General features: G+C 51.6%; 7 protein-coding genes across 7 annotated transcripts; 2 read left to right on the top strand and 5 right to left on the bottom strand.

Moving 5' to 3' along the window:
• Window positions 1–195: 195 nt before the first annotated feature.
• On the bottom strand, window positions 196–2,794 carry N7477_008534 (uncharacterized protein; the record flags this gene model as incomplete). The annotated part of the gene is made up of 2 exons (XM_056970197.1): window positions 196–2,574; window positions 2,642–2,794. 2 exons carry the CDS (start codon window positions 2,792–2,794, stop codon window positions 196–198), a joined length of 2,532 nt encoding a protein of 843 aa, XP_056820229.1.
• Window positions 2,795–3,515: 721 nt separating this feature from the next.
• N7477_008533 (putative zinc metalloprotease) lies at window positions 3,516–6,781 on the top strand (the record flags this gene model as incomplete). The annotated part of the gene is made up of 3 exons (XM_056970196.1): window positions 3,516–4,410; window positions 4,463–6,534; window positions 6,590–6,781. The coding sequence occupies 3 exons, from the start codon at window positions 3,516–3,518 to the stop codon at window positions 6,779–6,781; spliced, it is 3,159 nt and encodes a 1,052-aa protein (XP_056820228.1).
• A 316-nt stretch (window positions 6,782–7,097) lies between these two features.
• Window positions 7,098–7,570, bottom strand: N7477_008532 (mitochondrial 54S ribosomal protein bL34m; the record flags this gene model as incomplete). The annotated part of the gene is made up of 2 exons (XM_056970195.1): window positions 7,098–7,431; window positions 7,500–7,570. 2 exons carry the CDS (start codon window positions 7,568–7,570, stop codon window positions 7,098–7,100), a joined length of 405 nt encoding a protein of 134 aa, XP_056820227.1.
• A 486-nt stretch (window positions 7,571–8,056) lies between these two features.
• Window positions 8,057–8,569, top strand: N7477_008531 (uncharacterized protein; the record flags this gene model as incomplete). The annotated part of the gene is made up of 1 exon (XM_056970194.1): window positions 8,057–8,569. The coding sequence occupies one exon, from the start codon at window positions 8,057–8,059 to the stop codon at window positions 8,567–8,569; it is 513 nt and encodes a 170-aa protein (XP_056820226.1).
• Window positions 8,570–8,906: 337 nt separating this feature from the next.
• Window positions 8,907–10,543, bottom strand: N7477_008530 (zinc metalloprotease; the record flags this gene model as incomplete). The annotated part of the gene is made up of 5 exons (XM_056970193.1): window positions 8,907–9,139; window positions 9,196–9,388; window positions 9,443–10,189; window positions 10,255–10,437; window positions 10,529–10,543. The coding sequence occupies 5 exons, from the start codon at window positions 10,541–10,543 to the stop codon at window positions 8,907–8,909; spliced, it is 1,371 nt and encodes a 456-aa protein (XP_056820225.1).
• A 1,446-nt stretch (window positions 10,544–11,989) lies between these two features.
• N7477_008529 (translation initiation factor eIF2 subunit gamma) lies at window positions 11,990–13,952 on the bottom strand (the record flags this gene model as incomplete). Its single annotated transcript, XM_056970192.1, has 7 exons — window positions 11,990–12,020; window positions 12,074–12,410; window positions 12,535–13,057; window positions 13,112–13,207; window positions 13,270–13,301; window positions 13,375–13,611; window positions 13,679–13,952. 7 exons carry the CDS (start codon window positions 13,950–13,952, stop codon window positions 11,990–11,992), a joined length of 1,530 nt encoding a protein of 509 aa, XP_056820224.1.
• A 554-nt stretch (window positions 13,953–14,506) lies between these two features.
• Window positions 14,507–16,061, bottom strand: N7477_008528 (putative 60S ribosome biogenesis protein Mak11; the record flags this gene model as incomplete). Its single annotated transcript, XM_056970191.1, has 2 exons — window positions 14,507–15,082; window positions 15,138–16,061. The coding sequence occupies 2 exons, from the start codon at window positions 16,059–16,061 to the stop codon at window positions 14,507–14,509; spliced, it is 1,500 nt and encodes a 499-aa protein (XP_056820223.1).
• Window positions 16,062–16,458: the final 397 nt, after the last annotated feature.

The raw sequence follows: 16,458 nt of genomic DNA, 5'->3' as shown, positions 1-16,458 counted from the left end.
TTGCTATAGTGGCTGGCGCAAAATGAACGAGCCTTCGCGGGTGAGAAAAAAATACGGTGACCGATGCGGCACACTACCGCAAAAAGCGCGGAGATGGCCCCGCGATGCGTTCGTCTACATAGCTCTACGCAAGTTGCGAGATGGGAATATAATCATGCATGGTGATGGTATTGAGTTCGAATGCTAGACACACATTTACCCCCGAGGAGCCCGTCGAATTTCTGAAATGGCCCGGCGACGATAGTCAGACTCGGCGAACAGGGCCTCAATCAGATCGACGACCTCGTCAACAGAAAACTCAAGGCCCAATTCACCCTCTAGCCACAAGAATTTGATGTCGGCCAGGGAGCTCTCCAAGATGTTGACTAGATATTGGAACCGAAGCCAGCTCGGCACATACACGGCAGTGACTGGTAAAGCTTCGGCGTCATCGGTGGCTTCAGGCATGAAGAGATCTTCCAGTTTGGACACTTGGTTGCAAAACAAGACCAATTGCTTAGACTGATCCTCAGAGATATCACCCAGATCCTCAATATCAATAATGATCTTGCTAATCACAGTGGAAAGCAGAGAACCGATAGATTGCAGCAATGCAGAATGCGACAAGATGGGCTGCCACTCCTTATAGACATCGCGAATTCGGTCAACGGTCGCACTGATAGCGCTCTCACATTCTGACTTATATGGCTGCTCCGAACATTGACTGAGACCCTGCGCACCATCGAGGAGGTCTGTGACAATGGTGCTCTGCATCTGCATCTCTTTGCTGTAGGCAACTTTGCCGAACTTTTCGAGAGCTTCAACGTCGGAATTGAGCCTGGGGAGGTCGTGTTCCTCAATTAATTTTCGAACCAGATCGGCCAAGTAAAGGCTGTCGTTGTAGAGACACATTTGCCCAGAGTTGAGCTTCAAAGAGTAGAATGTGGACGAAGTAGCCTTGAACATCGCCAAGATCAGCGTTGGCAGTGCTAGTAGACCAGCACCAGACGAAGCAACACGGGAATTCGAGTGTCTGTGTACTTGTAAGCCTCCATTTTTTGGTACATCATCAAGTTCGAGACTTACGGTGGCTGTGCAATGTCCTTTGAGTCTGTGATCTGCCGTTGGATGATCTGAAGGACGGAATCCGGGATATCGGTGACCGTGTAGACCTCTCTCAAAGTGACCTCTCTTTTGGAGGAAGAGTTCTCTTGTGCTTGGTCCATTCGCCAGCTTCGATGCTGCGGCGGATTGGGATGGTAAGGGATTCCCACCTTTCTCTTCCTCGTCATCATCGCCCCAGCCCCAGGCGTCGTCTGCATCCTCATCTTCGGTGGGGGCAGTGGCATCTTGCTTGGGTTCTACCTGGGTGTCTTCATCTAATCCCCATGCATCAAGATCGTCATCGTCCTCAGGTCGAGTGTCTTTAGTCTGCTCAGCTGGCGTTTGTTCTTGCTCATCGTCCCAGCCCGCGTCCCAATCGTCGTTGGTAGCATTCTCAAGCAAAGCTCCGTCAGCCTGGGAGACCTTCTCAATCTCAATCCGCTCGACTTGCTTGGTGGTTCCTTTACTGGCCGCAAGAACCTTGCGTACACTGTCAAGCGAGTCAACCCGACGACGAGTGAGCCACAATCTAGGAGCTTGATTAACCCAAGAAACAAGCTCTTCATGCCCTCTCCAGCCCCAGGACTCGATGTTTTTCGTAAACTGTAAAGCCTGGTCCAGAATACCCTCAAAGTCATCTAGACCAAAAAGATCCGTGGGGATGGCAGATGAAAGCCAGCCGGATATCATCTTTGAGGTAATAGCCGAGACCATCGATGGTGACAAAGCATCCATCGTAGAAGTTGGAAGGTTCTGTCGCAGATAGATCAGGAGTTCCGTCATGCGATTGAGAATGTCAGCCACGGTTGCCTTTGAAGGCTTGGATTCAACACGGACACCAGCCTCAGTGATAGTAACGGCATAGCTGCTCCCATCTTTGCGAGGCAAAAGTACGGGGTCGATAATCACCGAGATGAGATCCTTCAGGAACTGATCACTGGCGGACGTGAGAATATCCAACCGTGACAGCGCAGTAATCATATTTTCCAGCGAGTCCGGACCCTCCGGCGTGGTGACCCGGAACTCGCCCTTTTCCCTGTCAACCTTCAACTGGTCGTGCCAGCGTAGACGTAACGCCTCTTCGATTTCCTGTCTCAATCGCGATACTTCAAGTGAAAGAATGCCCATCACATTTGTGTTCGTGAAGAACGAATCTCCTCCAATGGCGGCATCCGCGGCTACCAAATTGTCAATTGCCACGGTGACCTGTCCTTGCACAAGAGCAGTGCGCCCGCTTTCCAACCGGTGACAGAGTCGCTGCACCTCCTCTAGAGTCTCCGCGACAGCCTGGTTGAAGGCAATCTCCGTCTCGATCAAGCCCACTTTCGCACGAGCATCCTTGACCTTGGCCTCTAGCGGTTTGGTGTGCTCATGTTGAGCAATGATCTCCCGTGCAGTGACTCGCGATCGTTCTATGTCTGCATGCAGATGTTTGGCCTGAATGATCCAATCATCGGCGTCGAAGGTATTCTCGCTGCTGAGGGAGCTGATCTCATTCTATTGGCAAAGGCGCCCATTAGTGAACGAAATGGTCAGTCTGTCACTGGTGCCCGCATACCTCAACTTGTTCGCGAGCCTTGGCTATGAGCTCCAATTCCTTCGCGAGAGCTGTCACAGGGAACTCGGCGGCCACCACATTCTCCTCGGGGTAAGTGCCTTCAGTGACGAATTTCAGCACCGAGTGACACACGGTCTCGTCGTCTAGTGTCATGGCTGAAATGTAGAGCGCTACAGTCGCAAGTAGTGGTTCGGAGCTGAAGCGGCAAGCTGTCAACAACCCGTGACTTGGGCGTCACCGCCCCACGTGTGTAAATACGACTCGAAGTTGAAGCTGAAAGAAGCTGAGAAAACCGCGATAAGCCTGGAGATACAAATTGGCGGTCTAGTTTTATATATAAAAACCACACATATACCCAAGCCAGACAAGGGAAAGGATACCGCTCGCTTTGTAAGAAACGGGACCCAACTTTAGGAACTCTGGAACGTCTGGGACACTCCGCCTGGGCCACACTCAGGTTCTCCATATCCCCAAATTCACCGTGTCTCGCTTTTGCCTGCGTGGTCTGAGTCTGGTAGGCACTCCTCGCTCCTTGTAAGTGAATCCCTTCACCTTGTGCTTCCCTATGACATCAATCCCGTCTCTCAATCTCTGTCTGCCCCGCCGTCACACACGATCCGATGAATCCCTGCAGGGCACATCGGCGATCGATCACCGCTGTGGTGTGCGTTTTGATCCCGATTCTACTTTCCATATCGTGGATACGGTGCATATGGCCCCTCTAGAGCCCCGCGCGTTGAGCTATGCTCGCCGGCGGACATTGAATGCCCCTCACATATCAAAAAATTGTACATGCGGAAGATAGTAACTGACGAACATCAGTTTGACAATTTTTCGCCGAGACATCTTCTCCGGAAGATCTCAATTGATCAATATGTCGCCCTCGGCGCAACAGAGTCACTTCAAGCTACTTCAGCAGTTTAAGCCGGACTACTCGCCGAGTGAATTCACTGAATATGAGTCTCAGCGTACGGGCATGCGGGTGGTTGTCATCGACCAGCCTGGTCCTAAGGTCAATGGCTACTTTGTGCTTGCTACTGAGATTCACGATGACTCAGGGGCTCCTCATACTCTAGAGCATCTCTGTTTCATGGGTTCTCGCAACTTTCGCTATAAGGGCTTCCTCGACAAGCTAGCTACCCGTGTTTACTCCAACACCAATGCATGGACTGCCACCGACCATACTGCGTACACTCTTGATACAGCTGGCTGGGAAGGCTTTGCCCGCATTCTGCCTATTTACCTCGAGCATGTGATTGCCCCTACACTTACCGATGAGGGTTGCTACACTGAAGTATTCCACATCGATGGCTCTGGAAATGATGCCGGCGTAGTGTACTCCGAGATGCAGGGTGTGCAGAACAATGCCGCTGAACTGATTGACCTGGCTGCCCGTCGCCTGATTTACCCCGAGGGCAACGGCTTCCGGTATGAGACTGGGGGTATGATGGAACAACTCCGTGTCTTGTCTGCTGAGCGCATCAGAGAATTTCACCGTGAGATGTACCAGCCCAAGAACTTGTGCTTGGTCATCACCGGTGAGGTGGACCAGAACAACATGTTGGATATCTTGGACAAATTTGAAGAAACAATCATGGATGTCATTCCTAGCCCAGATGCGCCCTTTAAGAGGCCTTGGACCGATTCCAAGCAGGTGCCTGCCCTGCAGAAGTCGATCATTGAGAGGGTGGAGTTTCCCGAAGAGGACGAGTCGTTTGGTGAAATCGAGATCCGCTTTTTGGGTCCGGATTGCACCGACCCCATTCAATGTGAGTTTTTTTGTTTTGGACTACACTTCATACAGGTACTGACTGTTAATAGCTGGTGCTATGAATGTCGCCCTTTTGTACTTGGCTGGTTCATCTGCGTCTCTGCTCGAGAACGCTATAGTCGAAAAGGAACAGATTGCCAGTGCGGTCTATTATGCTACCGAAGACCACCCGAGCATCGAGGTCCGCTTTACGTTAACCAGTGTTGAGACAGAGAAACTCGAGCAGGTTGAGAAGAGGTTCTTCGAGATCTTACAGGATGCTATGAAGAAGGAGCTCGATATGAAGTATCTCAAAGAGTGCATTGACCGCCAGCGCCGTACTTGGAAGTTCTCGACTGAGTCTTCTGCCTCGTCCTTCGCGGAGTATGTCATTTCAGACTTCCTGTTTGGAAAGCGTGACGGCTCCACCATGCGTGATGTCGCTTCTCTGAAGAGGTACGACGCACTTGAGAACTGGACGGAGGATGAGTGGCGATCATTCATCAAGAAGTGGATCGCAGATGCACCTCACGTTTCTATTCTGGGTGTCCCATCCCTGAAGCTGTCTGAAAAGCTGAAAAATGACGAGGAAGCTCGCGTTGCTGCTCAAAAGGAGCGTCTTGGCGAAAAGGGCCTGAAGGAGCTTGCCGACAAGCTTGAGAAGGCCAAGGCTGAAAACGACAAGGAGATCCCGAAGGATTTGCTGGCTGCCTTTGGAATCCCCGGCGCCGAATCTATTCATTTCATGAACACTACCACGGCCCTGTCAGGCGCTGCTCTAAAGGCTGGACGCCCTAATCACGAGATCCAGAAGATCATTGATGCCGATGATTCGAGCCTGCCCCTTTTCATACACTTCGAGCACATTCCAAGTAGCTTTGTGCAAATGTCCGTCCTCATATCTGCACAGTCTGTTCCTGTCCAGCTGCGTCCTCTGCTGTCCGTGTACACTGAGGCATTCTTCAACATACCCGTTGAGCGTGATGGTAAGACCATCGACTTCGAGCAGGTGGTTGTGGAGCTTGAGAAGGATACCGTTGGCTATTTCATGGAAACTGCCCGCGTTCTTGGAAACTCCGAGATGCTGCGTGTGTCCTTCCAGGTTGAGCGCGAGAAGTATGAGACTGCCATTGCCTGGATTCAGGAGATTACCTGGAACTCCATCTTCGACGTCGAGAGGCTCCGCGCCATCACCTCTCGACTTCTGGCCGATGTTCCTGACTCTAAGCGCAGCGGCGAGGATATGCTTGCCGCGGTGCATGTCATGATTCATTATGCCGAGGAGTCTATTACTCGGGCGCGTAGCACCTTGGTCAAGGCCCGCTACCTCAAGCGCGTCAAGCGTTTGCTAGCTGAGAAGCCCGAGGAGATCGTCAGCCGCATGGAGGAGATCCGCAAGTCGCTGTTCCAGCCTGACAATGTCCGAGTCGTTGTGTTTGCCGATCTTGAAAAGCTTACCAAGCCCGTCTCAGCTTGGAAGCCCTTCGCTGAGCGTCTGGGCACCAGCACCGATCTAAAGCCTATTACAAAGAGGCGCGACCTACTGAGCGGTGCGGGCAAGAATCTCGGTGGCAAGTCTTTCATCGTTCCCATGCCTACCGTCGACTCCTCCTTCGCCTACGCCACTGCCCGAGGCCTGGACTCATATGATGACGCCAAGCTCCCGGCAGCTATGGTGGCCATTGCATACATGAATGCAGTTGAGGGTCCTCTCTGGGTCGCTGTCCGTGGCAAGGGTCTGGCGTACGGTACCAACTTTGCTTATAACATTGATACCGGTGTCGTCAACTTCGACGTGTATCGGTCTCCCAACGCTCACAAGGCCTTCGAGGCCAGCAAGCAGATTGTTGAAGACCACCTTTCTGGAGCTTCGCCTTTCGATCCTCTTATGCTGGAGGGTGCTATCAGCAGCATCGTTGTTGGTTATGCCAATGAGCAAATGACCGCTGCTATGGCGGCGCAGGACAGCTTCATCCGCCAGGTCGTGCGCAATCTGCCTGCTGACTATAAGGAGAAGATGCTCAAGAAGGTCCGGAGTATCAGTGTGGACGAGGTTAAGGATGCTCTTCGAGAGATCATTCTGCCGCTATTTGATCCCAAGACGGCTAACCTTGTCGTCACCTGTGGCAATGTTCTGGAAGAGGTAAGTTCACCATCGTAACACTTCAAAGAAAACATTTCCTAAATTTTGCCCATAGCCTCTCAAGCAAGGTTTCGAGGCCTTCGGTTTCGCCCCGGTGGTCCAGCCCCTCAAGGAATTCGAGGATGACTACGGCCTCAAGCTCGACGGTGACGAAGAGGAAGACGAGGATGATGATGACGAGGAAGACTCCGAAGACGAAAGCGGCTCCGAGGAAGGGGACAGTGACGAAGAAATGGATGACGAGTAACGTGTTCCGCGATCTTAGACACAACAGACCTAAAGTACATCTTACATACAATGGCTACGGAACTGTGATGGTACCTTCCATCTAGGCGTCTGCGCGTCGGGGAGTCTACTGCATGCGAAAGTCTGCTCAAATACTGTATAATCTCACAATTCCTCGTCGAGGATATAAAAATATGGTACATGGTACAAGGCCGGAGAAGCCTAAGAGTCCCGTCTCAAGCCAATCTCAAGAACACACTTCCTCTGAATAACCCCCATATGCATTCATCTCCACACTTCCGTCCCTGATATCAATGAAAGTACACTGGGTACTCGTTTTACCAGCTCATCGCCTTACGTCCCTTCATGCGCCGGCGCGTAAGAGTCAACCGTCCCTTCTGAGCCTTATTCCGAGACAGGAACCCATGGCGACGCTTCTGGACGCGCCGAGAGGGATTGTAGGTGACACGACGCACGCCTAGCGAAGCAGAAGCGGAGAAGGCGCGAGCCTGGAAAGGCTTCTGGGCGAGGAGTGAGGACACAGATGAGGTGATTGGAGTGGGGAGGGTCTGCGATGGTCGGAAACGGGTTGGCGTGGAAAGAAGCGAGGAGAAGGGTCGAGATGAAAGGAATGACGGTGTGCTTGTTGTCTGTGGTGTGAATTGGGAGATTCTGTATCATGATTTGGTCTGTTAGTGGCCTGTTCGAGGGGTCTTGTTGTCGCGGTGTGTTTGACGGACCTGGTCATCGGGGTCTGAACAGAGACCGGGGTCCGGAGAGTGGGCAGGGCCCTACAGCTGATACGGGGCATAGTGAGTAAGTTGAATCTGGCTGAGGATAGAGAGTCGGACGGGTGGCTGAATTGGTGGGTTGGGATATCGCTGGCACTTCAAGGCGCGGTGTTCGGAAGTCGAGAGAAAATTAAGCGCGGAGCCGCAGGCACGGACCCGCCTGTATTTTTCCAACGACGATAATATGAGATCTTGTGTTCTTCAATGAGCTGTGAAGGTCTCAGCATGGAAATTGAATATAGTAGAGTCTATTTATTAAAGATTGATTTCAGTTGTCTGCAGTTGTTCAGCATTTGCATTGATCGAGTCCAGTATGCTACCCGATTGGGTCTAGTGCCATTGAAACTTTTTTGTCGCGATGCGCCGATGGCTTCCAATTTCATGATTTCAAAAGAACCAAGTCTCACTTCCCTACGCCGTGACCGCAAAGCAAGTGCCCTATAAATACTCTGCACAACTCATTCACCACATCTACAAAAGCTATCGCACACCCCCTTAGCACCAAGATGAATGCACAGGGCCCGTCTTCTCTCCCGCCGACAATCGTGCACACCACGAAACCGATCAGCCAGTCCGAGGCTCACGACTTCCTGGCCGCCTATCTGAGCCGCGCAGCCAACGATCCATCTCTGCAACCGAATGCCAGCATCACAGAGCACGGTCCGGTCTCGCGGACCACCGCCGCAGCTCCCAACCTCATCCTCCACAACCTGAAGCGCGTGGAAGCCGGTCTTGCTGGTGAAGTCCTTGGCCGTGATCTTACTGTCGCGAAGCAAAACCCCGGCGAGGAGTACCTAGATATCGCCGCCGGAGTCTCGGTCAACCAGAACGAGGGCGAGGAGGACCAGGGTAATGACCTCGGAATGGCCGAAGAGGGCTTTGAGACGGAGGCGGGAGCATTCGAGGCGCAGGAGTCTATTGACAAGAATGAGCGCAAACGCCTGAAGAAGGAGAGACGCTTGGCCGAGAAGAAGGCCCGGGCCCAGAAGGGAACTGTTTCGGAAAGTGACTCGGAATGAGCTTGTGTCTTTTGGATCTGTTTGAGCCGTGGGCGTTGTTGCATTGGGACGGAGTTTTTCTTTTTGGGTTTGTTCTTGAGGCTTTCCCTGCCACTGGATATGTGCGGGTTTGGCTTAGATCTTGATCACCTGCATTCTCATGTCTGGGCAAAAAGTTGTCGGTTTTGTGTTATCATAGACGGATTGACTTAATTCAATCTATACATAATGGGAAGCTCAAGCCTTTTGCTTCTATCAAATCTCCATTCTCTGTTGCCCGCCACTCTACGCCGGCATCGTTCTCATCAACCTCATAAGTAAGAGAAAGATGCTCTAGGCGTCAAAAGTTGGTGCATGTCTACAATTCGCGGTCACCGGCCTTGACGGGCTTCTCGCTATCCTCGGCCTTCGAGCTGGTGACTTTCCCGCCCTTCCAGCCGAGAGCAGCAAGACGCTCGGTAAGGATGGGGTGCGAGTAATGATAGCTGGCGTAGACAGGGTCAGCATCCATGGTGCTCAGGTTCTGGATCTGGAGCTTCAGGAGAGAGGAAGCAAGCTCATCGGAGAATCCGAGGCGCTGGGCGAAAGCATCTGGAGAGTCAATTAGTACATTTGCGCCTTGAATGGAGATTTAAGATTGGACATACCAGCCTCGAACTCAAACTTGCGGCTAAGGATGTTCATCAGGAACTTCACGACAGCGTCCATAGGAGCAAGAGCATCCGAGAACAGAAGGAAGCCAACCATGATGGGCTGCTCCTTGATGAAACCGAAGGACTGGTAGAGAGACTTGTTGTTGACGAAGACAGAAAACAGGGCAAAGATGTAGAACATGTGGAACTGAACGAAGTGTCAGCAATCGTCCAAGGTGTGTCATAGACGCGCGAGCCATACCTGAGCAATACCGAAGAGCTTGGTGGTGTGGCTCAAGCTCCAGTGACCAAGCTCATGGCTCAGAACAGCAACGACCTCTTGCGGCTCGCTCTTCTCGAGCAGGGTATCGTAGATGACAATGTGCTTCTTCCACGGCAGACCGTAGAAGTAAGCGTTGCTGTGGGCACTGCGCTTGCTGCCATCAATAACATGCAGCTCGGAGAGCGGGAACTTGAGCTTCTTAGCAAGGTCCTCGACGCCAGTCTTGATGGCACCAGGCTCGAGAGGAGAGAGCTTGTTGAACAGGGGCAGAATCACAATGGGATAGATGGTGATAGCAAAGATCTGGACGAAGACGCCGAACATCCACAGGTAGTAGAAGAATGAATTGCCGGTCTTCTGGACGATCTTGAGCACCGCACTGATAATAGGAGTTCCCAGCACGATTCCGAGCATCTGGCCCTTGAGCATATCCGTTACCCAGAGCTTGACAGTCTGCTTGTTGAAACCGAACTTCTCCTCGAGCACGAAAGTCTGGTAGTATGAAATCGGGATCGAGAGAATAGTGCTGAGAATATTGAAACCGAAGATAAACACAAGCGTCTGGGTGATCTCACCCTGGAATTGACCGGGAAGATAGCGCGCCAGGACCAGACCACTGATGCTCCAAAGCTTGGGGAGGACATCACCGTAGATGAAAGCGAGATTCTGGATTTGACCGTAGAGACCTGAGACGAGACCGAACTTGGCCTTTGCACGACCATATGCCTGTATTCACATCTCCTTTGTGAGCTTGCTGTTGAGCGCCCCTGGTGTTCCGCGATGCCACTTACCTGTGACTGATCGAAGACTTTCTGAGTAACCTCACCCTCGAGGACCTTAGGAGCCTTTGTTCGCTGCAAAACCTTATATTGACGGAGAGATAGGAGACCCTCGAGGACAAACTGCCCGATGGAGAATCCCACGAGCACGTTCTTCCATGGGAAGAGCGGCCGGTCGAGGAAACGCGCGAGTTGCTAAAAAAGACACCTGTCAGGACACAATTTTGACGAGAGCGTTTCCTGTTGAAAGTCGAAATGAAAGACCGAAGAGTATGATCAGGCTTACCTCAAGAATCCACATGATGCAGATGCGCGACAATGTCAGAGGGAGAGGTGTCGAAAGGTCAAAGGAGCTACTTTGTTATTGCCGGGTGCCTTAGTCAGATCCCGCAATCCGGGGCCGCTGCCATGAAGATGGAATACCCTCCGATCTACAAATCGCACTGTCAAGCCAGCTCCAGTGAAACCAAGCAGGTCAGCGTAGTGCACACGCAGTGTAAGAGGGTGTCACCTAGCATGCGGCTCAAAGTGAGTTGATCTCTGTCATCTTTGCCTGGGATGAGTTTAATGCGGGGGGTGGCTATCGAGGGCATCGGAAACCGGTTCGCACCAATTCACGCACTATTGGGACTCCTGACACAATTGCATGACAGCTTCGTCCATATACATTTAAGTTGCGTGCTATTGGAGCTGCAATATTCCTTAAACAGTGAACAATAGACCAGTCCATCATGGTTGTAGCCTTTACAACCAGGACCAAGTTTCTTAGCAGGTATGTCTGAAAGGACATCTATTCAAAGGTAGAGTATATCTCCAAAAGGAAATAGCCATGTGTCTAAGATTGTACTCAAAGACATATTCAAAAGTCCCTTGAATGGAATCACCAAATTGAAGCACTCGAGTGTACGATGAAGATAATGCCGCAATATTTCCGCTCCCATGTATATTTCCTAGATGCTCATGGGGTTTGCATCTTGTTCTCCGCTTCAGCCCTGATCTCAAGGTTCGCCCATGTCTCTATATGTAATCATTTGTTGAGCGACACACGCGGGCTTTATTCTATGAACCTTTCATATGGTACCTCCAGGCAAGGCCAATATGCCACTTGGGGAAAAGGCTCAAAGTCGCAGATCAGCATTAATCACTACATGATTCATCATACTCTTTATCTGGGGCCTTACGGCTCGAGCTGAAAACGTCGCCAGGACGCAAATTCCAAGAAAATATATACTGGGCAGGGAAACATCCACCGCGCCATTTTACGGCAGTGGAGGTCATCCAGTACGTATGGCTCCAGGGATAGATCACGCGAATGCAGGAAATGGAAACAGAAAGAAAATCTCTTTAATACAACTCCCTAGAACACACAAAATAGAAAGAAGTGCACCTCTTCTTCGTCAACGTGACTCGTATCCTAACCCAGCGCCATCCTCCACCCCGTACCTGCCAGCTTTCTAGGACTTTACGTCTCCAGGTATGCCGAAGCAGATCGGGAGCAGGTGACCGAGTAGAATTTCGATAGACCTCCTCTATTCAGTCGGGGGAATCTGTAAATGTCATGTCTTCACTTTTCCGACTCGTCGTAAGCGTAAAACTTTTTCTGCAAATCGCAGTGCGTAAGCCCGAGAGCCGGCGGGTCGAAATTTGTTGACGGAATATATTGCTTTACACGAATGCCTCTTGTCAACCAGACCTCTCCCCAGACCGACCAACCCGAGACTGGACGTCATTCAAAAAAGGCAGCAATCTAGTGCTGGGTAGGCTCCAGGGTGTTACCGCTATAGTAAAGACTCGTTAGTTACGTTGAAAATATAGCGAAAATGATACTTACGCAACGATGTTGGCCCAACCAATCAGACGCCAGTGCTTGTCGATTCTTCGGGAAATGGCGATCTTCTCGCCAACTTCTGTGCAGGCAGGGGAGGTCAACGAGAGCTTGGCGGCATCGGCCTTGACACCGAGAACCTTGGCACCGGTGGCGGTGGAACCAATGTTGACCATCAGAACCTCGTTCTTAGCCAGCTTGGAAACCTTGGCCTGCTTGCCATCGGCGGTCTTGACACCCAAAAGGCGGCGGAGCAAGAAGTAGTTGACCTCGATCTCAGTGTAGATGGCAGGAAGATGGCCGCGGTGGCCCAGAACGAAACCGACAAGACGATCAGCACGGCCTATCAATATGTCAGCAAGCTTGGAAAATCATAAAAATTTCAGCCCTCGTATCCTGAGCCCTCAATGGAGGGCTCCCGTCTCGAGCCCTTTGGTTCGGGGTTGTTTGTTTCATTAGATACTTACACAGTGTAGGGTCAATACGGGTACCAACACCAATGAGGCCACCAGGAACAGCGAACTTCAGAGGGTTGCTCTCAGCGAAGAGGGACTCGACACGAGAGAAGATAGGGCGGCACTGGATCTTGCCGTTCTCGTCCTTGGTGACTAGACCAGGGCGGATCTCGATCTCGTCGTTGACCTTGACGACACCAGTGAGAATGGAGCCACCAGCAACACCACCCTTCAACTCTTCAATCTCGGCACCGGGCTTGTTAACGTCGAAGCTTCGAATGACCATCATGTTGGGCAAAGCGGTGAAATCCCGGATAGGAACAGGGATGTGAGAGACGAGATGCTCGTTGACGGCATCGATGTTGTACTTGAGCTGGGCCGAGATGGGGATAACTGGCGAGTTATCGGCGACGGTTCCTCGAATGAACTTGAGAATAGACTGGTAGTGCTGGAGAGCGGCCTCCTCGCGCATGAGGTCGACCTTGTTCTGGCAAATAATGATGTGCTGGAGCTTCATGATCTCAATGGCGGCCAACTATGCATTTGGTCAGTAACAAACCCACATGACTGGCTGGACTCAAAATCCTACATGTTCCGAAGTTTGGGGTTGCGGGCAGGTCTCGTTTCCGGCGATAAGGAGGAGGGCAGCGTCCATGACGGCGGCACCAGACAACATGGTACTCATCTGGAACCCGTTAGTACTGGCGTTTTCCGTTTTACAGCCGAGAATTGACAAAGAATACTCACGAGAATGTCGTGACCGGGGCAGTCGACGAAGGCTAAGAAAATTTGACCGTCAGCCATTTGTTCAAGTGGATTTCCCACGAGCAACCTTTCCACAGTAACACTCACAGACGTGGCGAAGAAGTTTGTAGCGGCCCTCACAGCCCGGGCGCTCACAGGGAGGGTCAACCTCCTTGAAACTGCTGTAACTCTTGTAGCATGTCGGACGAGGACAAGCGGGGTTGTCACACTTGTAGATTTTCGCGTTCGCGTAGCCTAGCTTAATTGTGATGTTTCGCTCCAACTCGTTTTTGAAGCGCACAGTCTGAACCTCGGAGATGGCCTTCACGAGAGTGGACTTTCCGTCTAGATTTTCCAGAGTCAATTAGCGATATCATTCCATAGGAGAGAGGAAGAAAAAAAGGCGACGCACGAGCGACGTGACCGATTGTGCCGATGTTCTGGGTAGCTTGGCGAGCAATGATTTCGGGCGTCAAGGGCGTGAGTGTCGAAAGATCCAGGGTGTCAGGGTTGGGCTGCTCGGGGAGCTCGGGCTTAGCAGCGACAGGAGCGGACTTCAGAGCGGACTTGACAGGCTTTTCGACCTGCTCGAGAGGCTCCTGGTCATCGAAGTCCTGGGCATTGTTGGCATCGAGGACCGGGGATCCGGGCTGCGACTCGTCGGAGAAGTCACCGTTAGTCGCCATGTTGAAATTAAAAATTCGCAGCAAGCCTCGTCCGTCGAGTTTGGAGGGTGGGAAACAAGGACAGGAGGTGGACGGGGTTGGTGGAAGGTGGAGTTGAAGGGTCGGATGAAAATTGCTGGTGGGCGATAATGATATGAAAGAATGGGCGTGGTGGGGGTTGTGTGCAGTGGAGAGCGAGCGGGCGGTGTCTGCTTCCAACGCAAAAATGGTCTACAAATTACGAAATGCTCCAGGTTTATGGTTGTTTGAAATATCATTGATTTTATATCTGTAGTTTTCGTGCTGTTCAGATCTGTTTCACATGGTGTGTGAGTCACGGGGATTTATCTGTGTGGCATCGCGGCCTCACCAAAACTAGGTATTTGGGTACGAGTGGCCACCCAACCCAAATCTTTGCCTTCTTCATAATCTCAATTTCTACAAGTGCTCATACAATCGCAAAGAACTTTGGAACTCGTAAAATCGCTCGATGCTCGCTTTTGGCGATCACAATTACAACTGAGATCGGGTCTAACAGTACATTGGGTATAAGGTCATATAGGTCTAACGAGCGTTTATTCGTCGTCGTCGGATGACTCTTCCTCTTCCTCGTCCTCTTCATCTTCATCTCCCTCCGAGTCGAAAAGTGTGGATGGATCCTCCGCTGGGAGCATGACAAAGGCTGCCAGGCATGTAATGCGGTTGCCAGTCTCGTAGGTAGTCAAGAGGTTGCCGACCTGGCGAGTGATATCCTTCCTATCATTGGACTGCTTGGCTGGGACAAGATCTTTTGCAGCGACCTTCCAGATGCGAACAACACCGTCAGAGTTACCAGTCACGAGCAAGAAGTCGTTGCGAATCTCTTTGGCCTGATCGACTAGGCCCAAGATCTCGAAATCCTTGATACGGCCGGGCAGCTCAGCTTGTTTGCCGCCAACCTGAGCCAATGGAGTAGCATAAGGAATTTCGGATTCATCGCCTTCCTCGGCGTCCTTCAGCTCGGTAGTAGAGTAAAAGATGACACGGCCGTCTTCCGTTGAAACGGCCAGAACGTCACCCTTCTGATCCTCTCCTTCCGGCAGAGAAACATATTTCATCTGGTGGATCTTGCTTCGTGGACTCGGCAGAGCTCTGCACTTGGGAGTTGAGTCCTATATTGAAAGATCAGCAAGCGAATCAATGCTCCAACAATCAAATGCAACTTACAATACCAAACACCACGACACCCCATTCAAATGCTACAGCAAATTCCTCTCCAGCACCATTCCATGCGATACGACGGCCTTCTCCAGAGCTCCACTTGCCCTCCTTCACACTTGATAACAAGTCTCTGCTGAAGTTCAAGACTCCCGCCTTCTTGCCCGTCACCAGATTCCACAACCGCATACACTTCTCGCCCTTGCCAACACTAACCATCAATTTCATACTCGGATGGACTGCGAAGTGATTGACTCCAGAGGGAGCGGCGCCGGGTGGAGCTGTGTCACCGCTTGGGCGGCCCTGCACTTTCGGGTTAGGCGCCTTGATGGTCGAGACCACAGTCCAATCGCGAGTCTTGGAGACGGAGATCACATTGTCTTCTCCACTGGCAAGCAATTTGCTGCGAGAAGGGAAGTTCAGGGAGGAGATACTGGCGGTATGATGCAACAAGGATCCCAGCTCGCGGTTCTTGGGATTCTCAAGAATCTTGTTTCCAGCCAGGGTTGGTACCGTGGGGTAGTCTTCGTTGACAGCGGGAGGAGCAGCAGATAGCTGGTAGAGGTTGATGCGTTCATCAGTCGAGCCACTGGCCATGATGACTTTTTGGGCGTCCGGCGAGTCGGTGGCCTTGGGCATCGGAGAGAGCGCCAGACAGCGAATTGCAGATCCATGGGCTTCGAACAAGAAAGTGTCGACGCATTGAACGGCATTTTTGCAATCTTTGGAATCATCTTTCTTGGCACTGAAGCTGGAAGCCGGAAGGCCAGCCGTGAAACCGTGCAGCACCCGCTCATAGGAGCCCGTCACTACTTGCACTGTGACAGCAGCATCTGGAGCTTGCATCGGAGTGGGAGCGGACTTGACGGTTTTGGCGGGGCTCTCGGTAGTCTTTTCGTCCTTGAGAGGTTCATTTCTCTTGCGCTTCGCCATTTTCAAGGGTGCTATGGGAGATGGAGATAGGTTTATTGCACGGCAACGGGCTTTTTTTTTCGCAGCGTTTTTCTGCGGGTTATCGATAAGAGTGGAGACCATGCTTGGGGCCTTCGTGCTCAGGCCACAATGATAGGTGTCGAGACTTGTAAGGTATTAAGGCAGCAAGGCAGCAATGAATGGATGCAAGCGGCCTCTCCAGTCTCAAGTTGGAATGCGATCGCTTACATGTACCTTACGCGTCTCGCGCTCGCCACTTAAAGAGTCCGGCCACGCAGCAGCCAACACATGGACACAGTGTCAGACAGGCCATAGATCCCACAGATCGACGTAAATACTTCAGACATGAAGCCTAATAATATGGAGTTGATTCACCTGAAAGTTATCTAGAAGTGCA

The sequence above is a fragment of the Penicillium maclennaniae genome (genome assembly GCF_028827695.1).
Source record: "Penicillium maclennaniae strain IBT 15551 chromosome Unknown utg000007l:1.0-4884863.0:1.0-4888362.0, whole genome shotgun sequence".
NCBI lineage: Eukaryota > Fungi > Ascomycota > Eurotiomycetes > Eurotiales > Aspergillaceae > Penicillium > Penicillium maclennaniae.
This window is presented reverse-complemented; position numbering and strand designations above follow the sequence as displayed.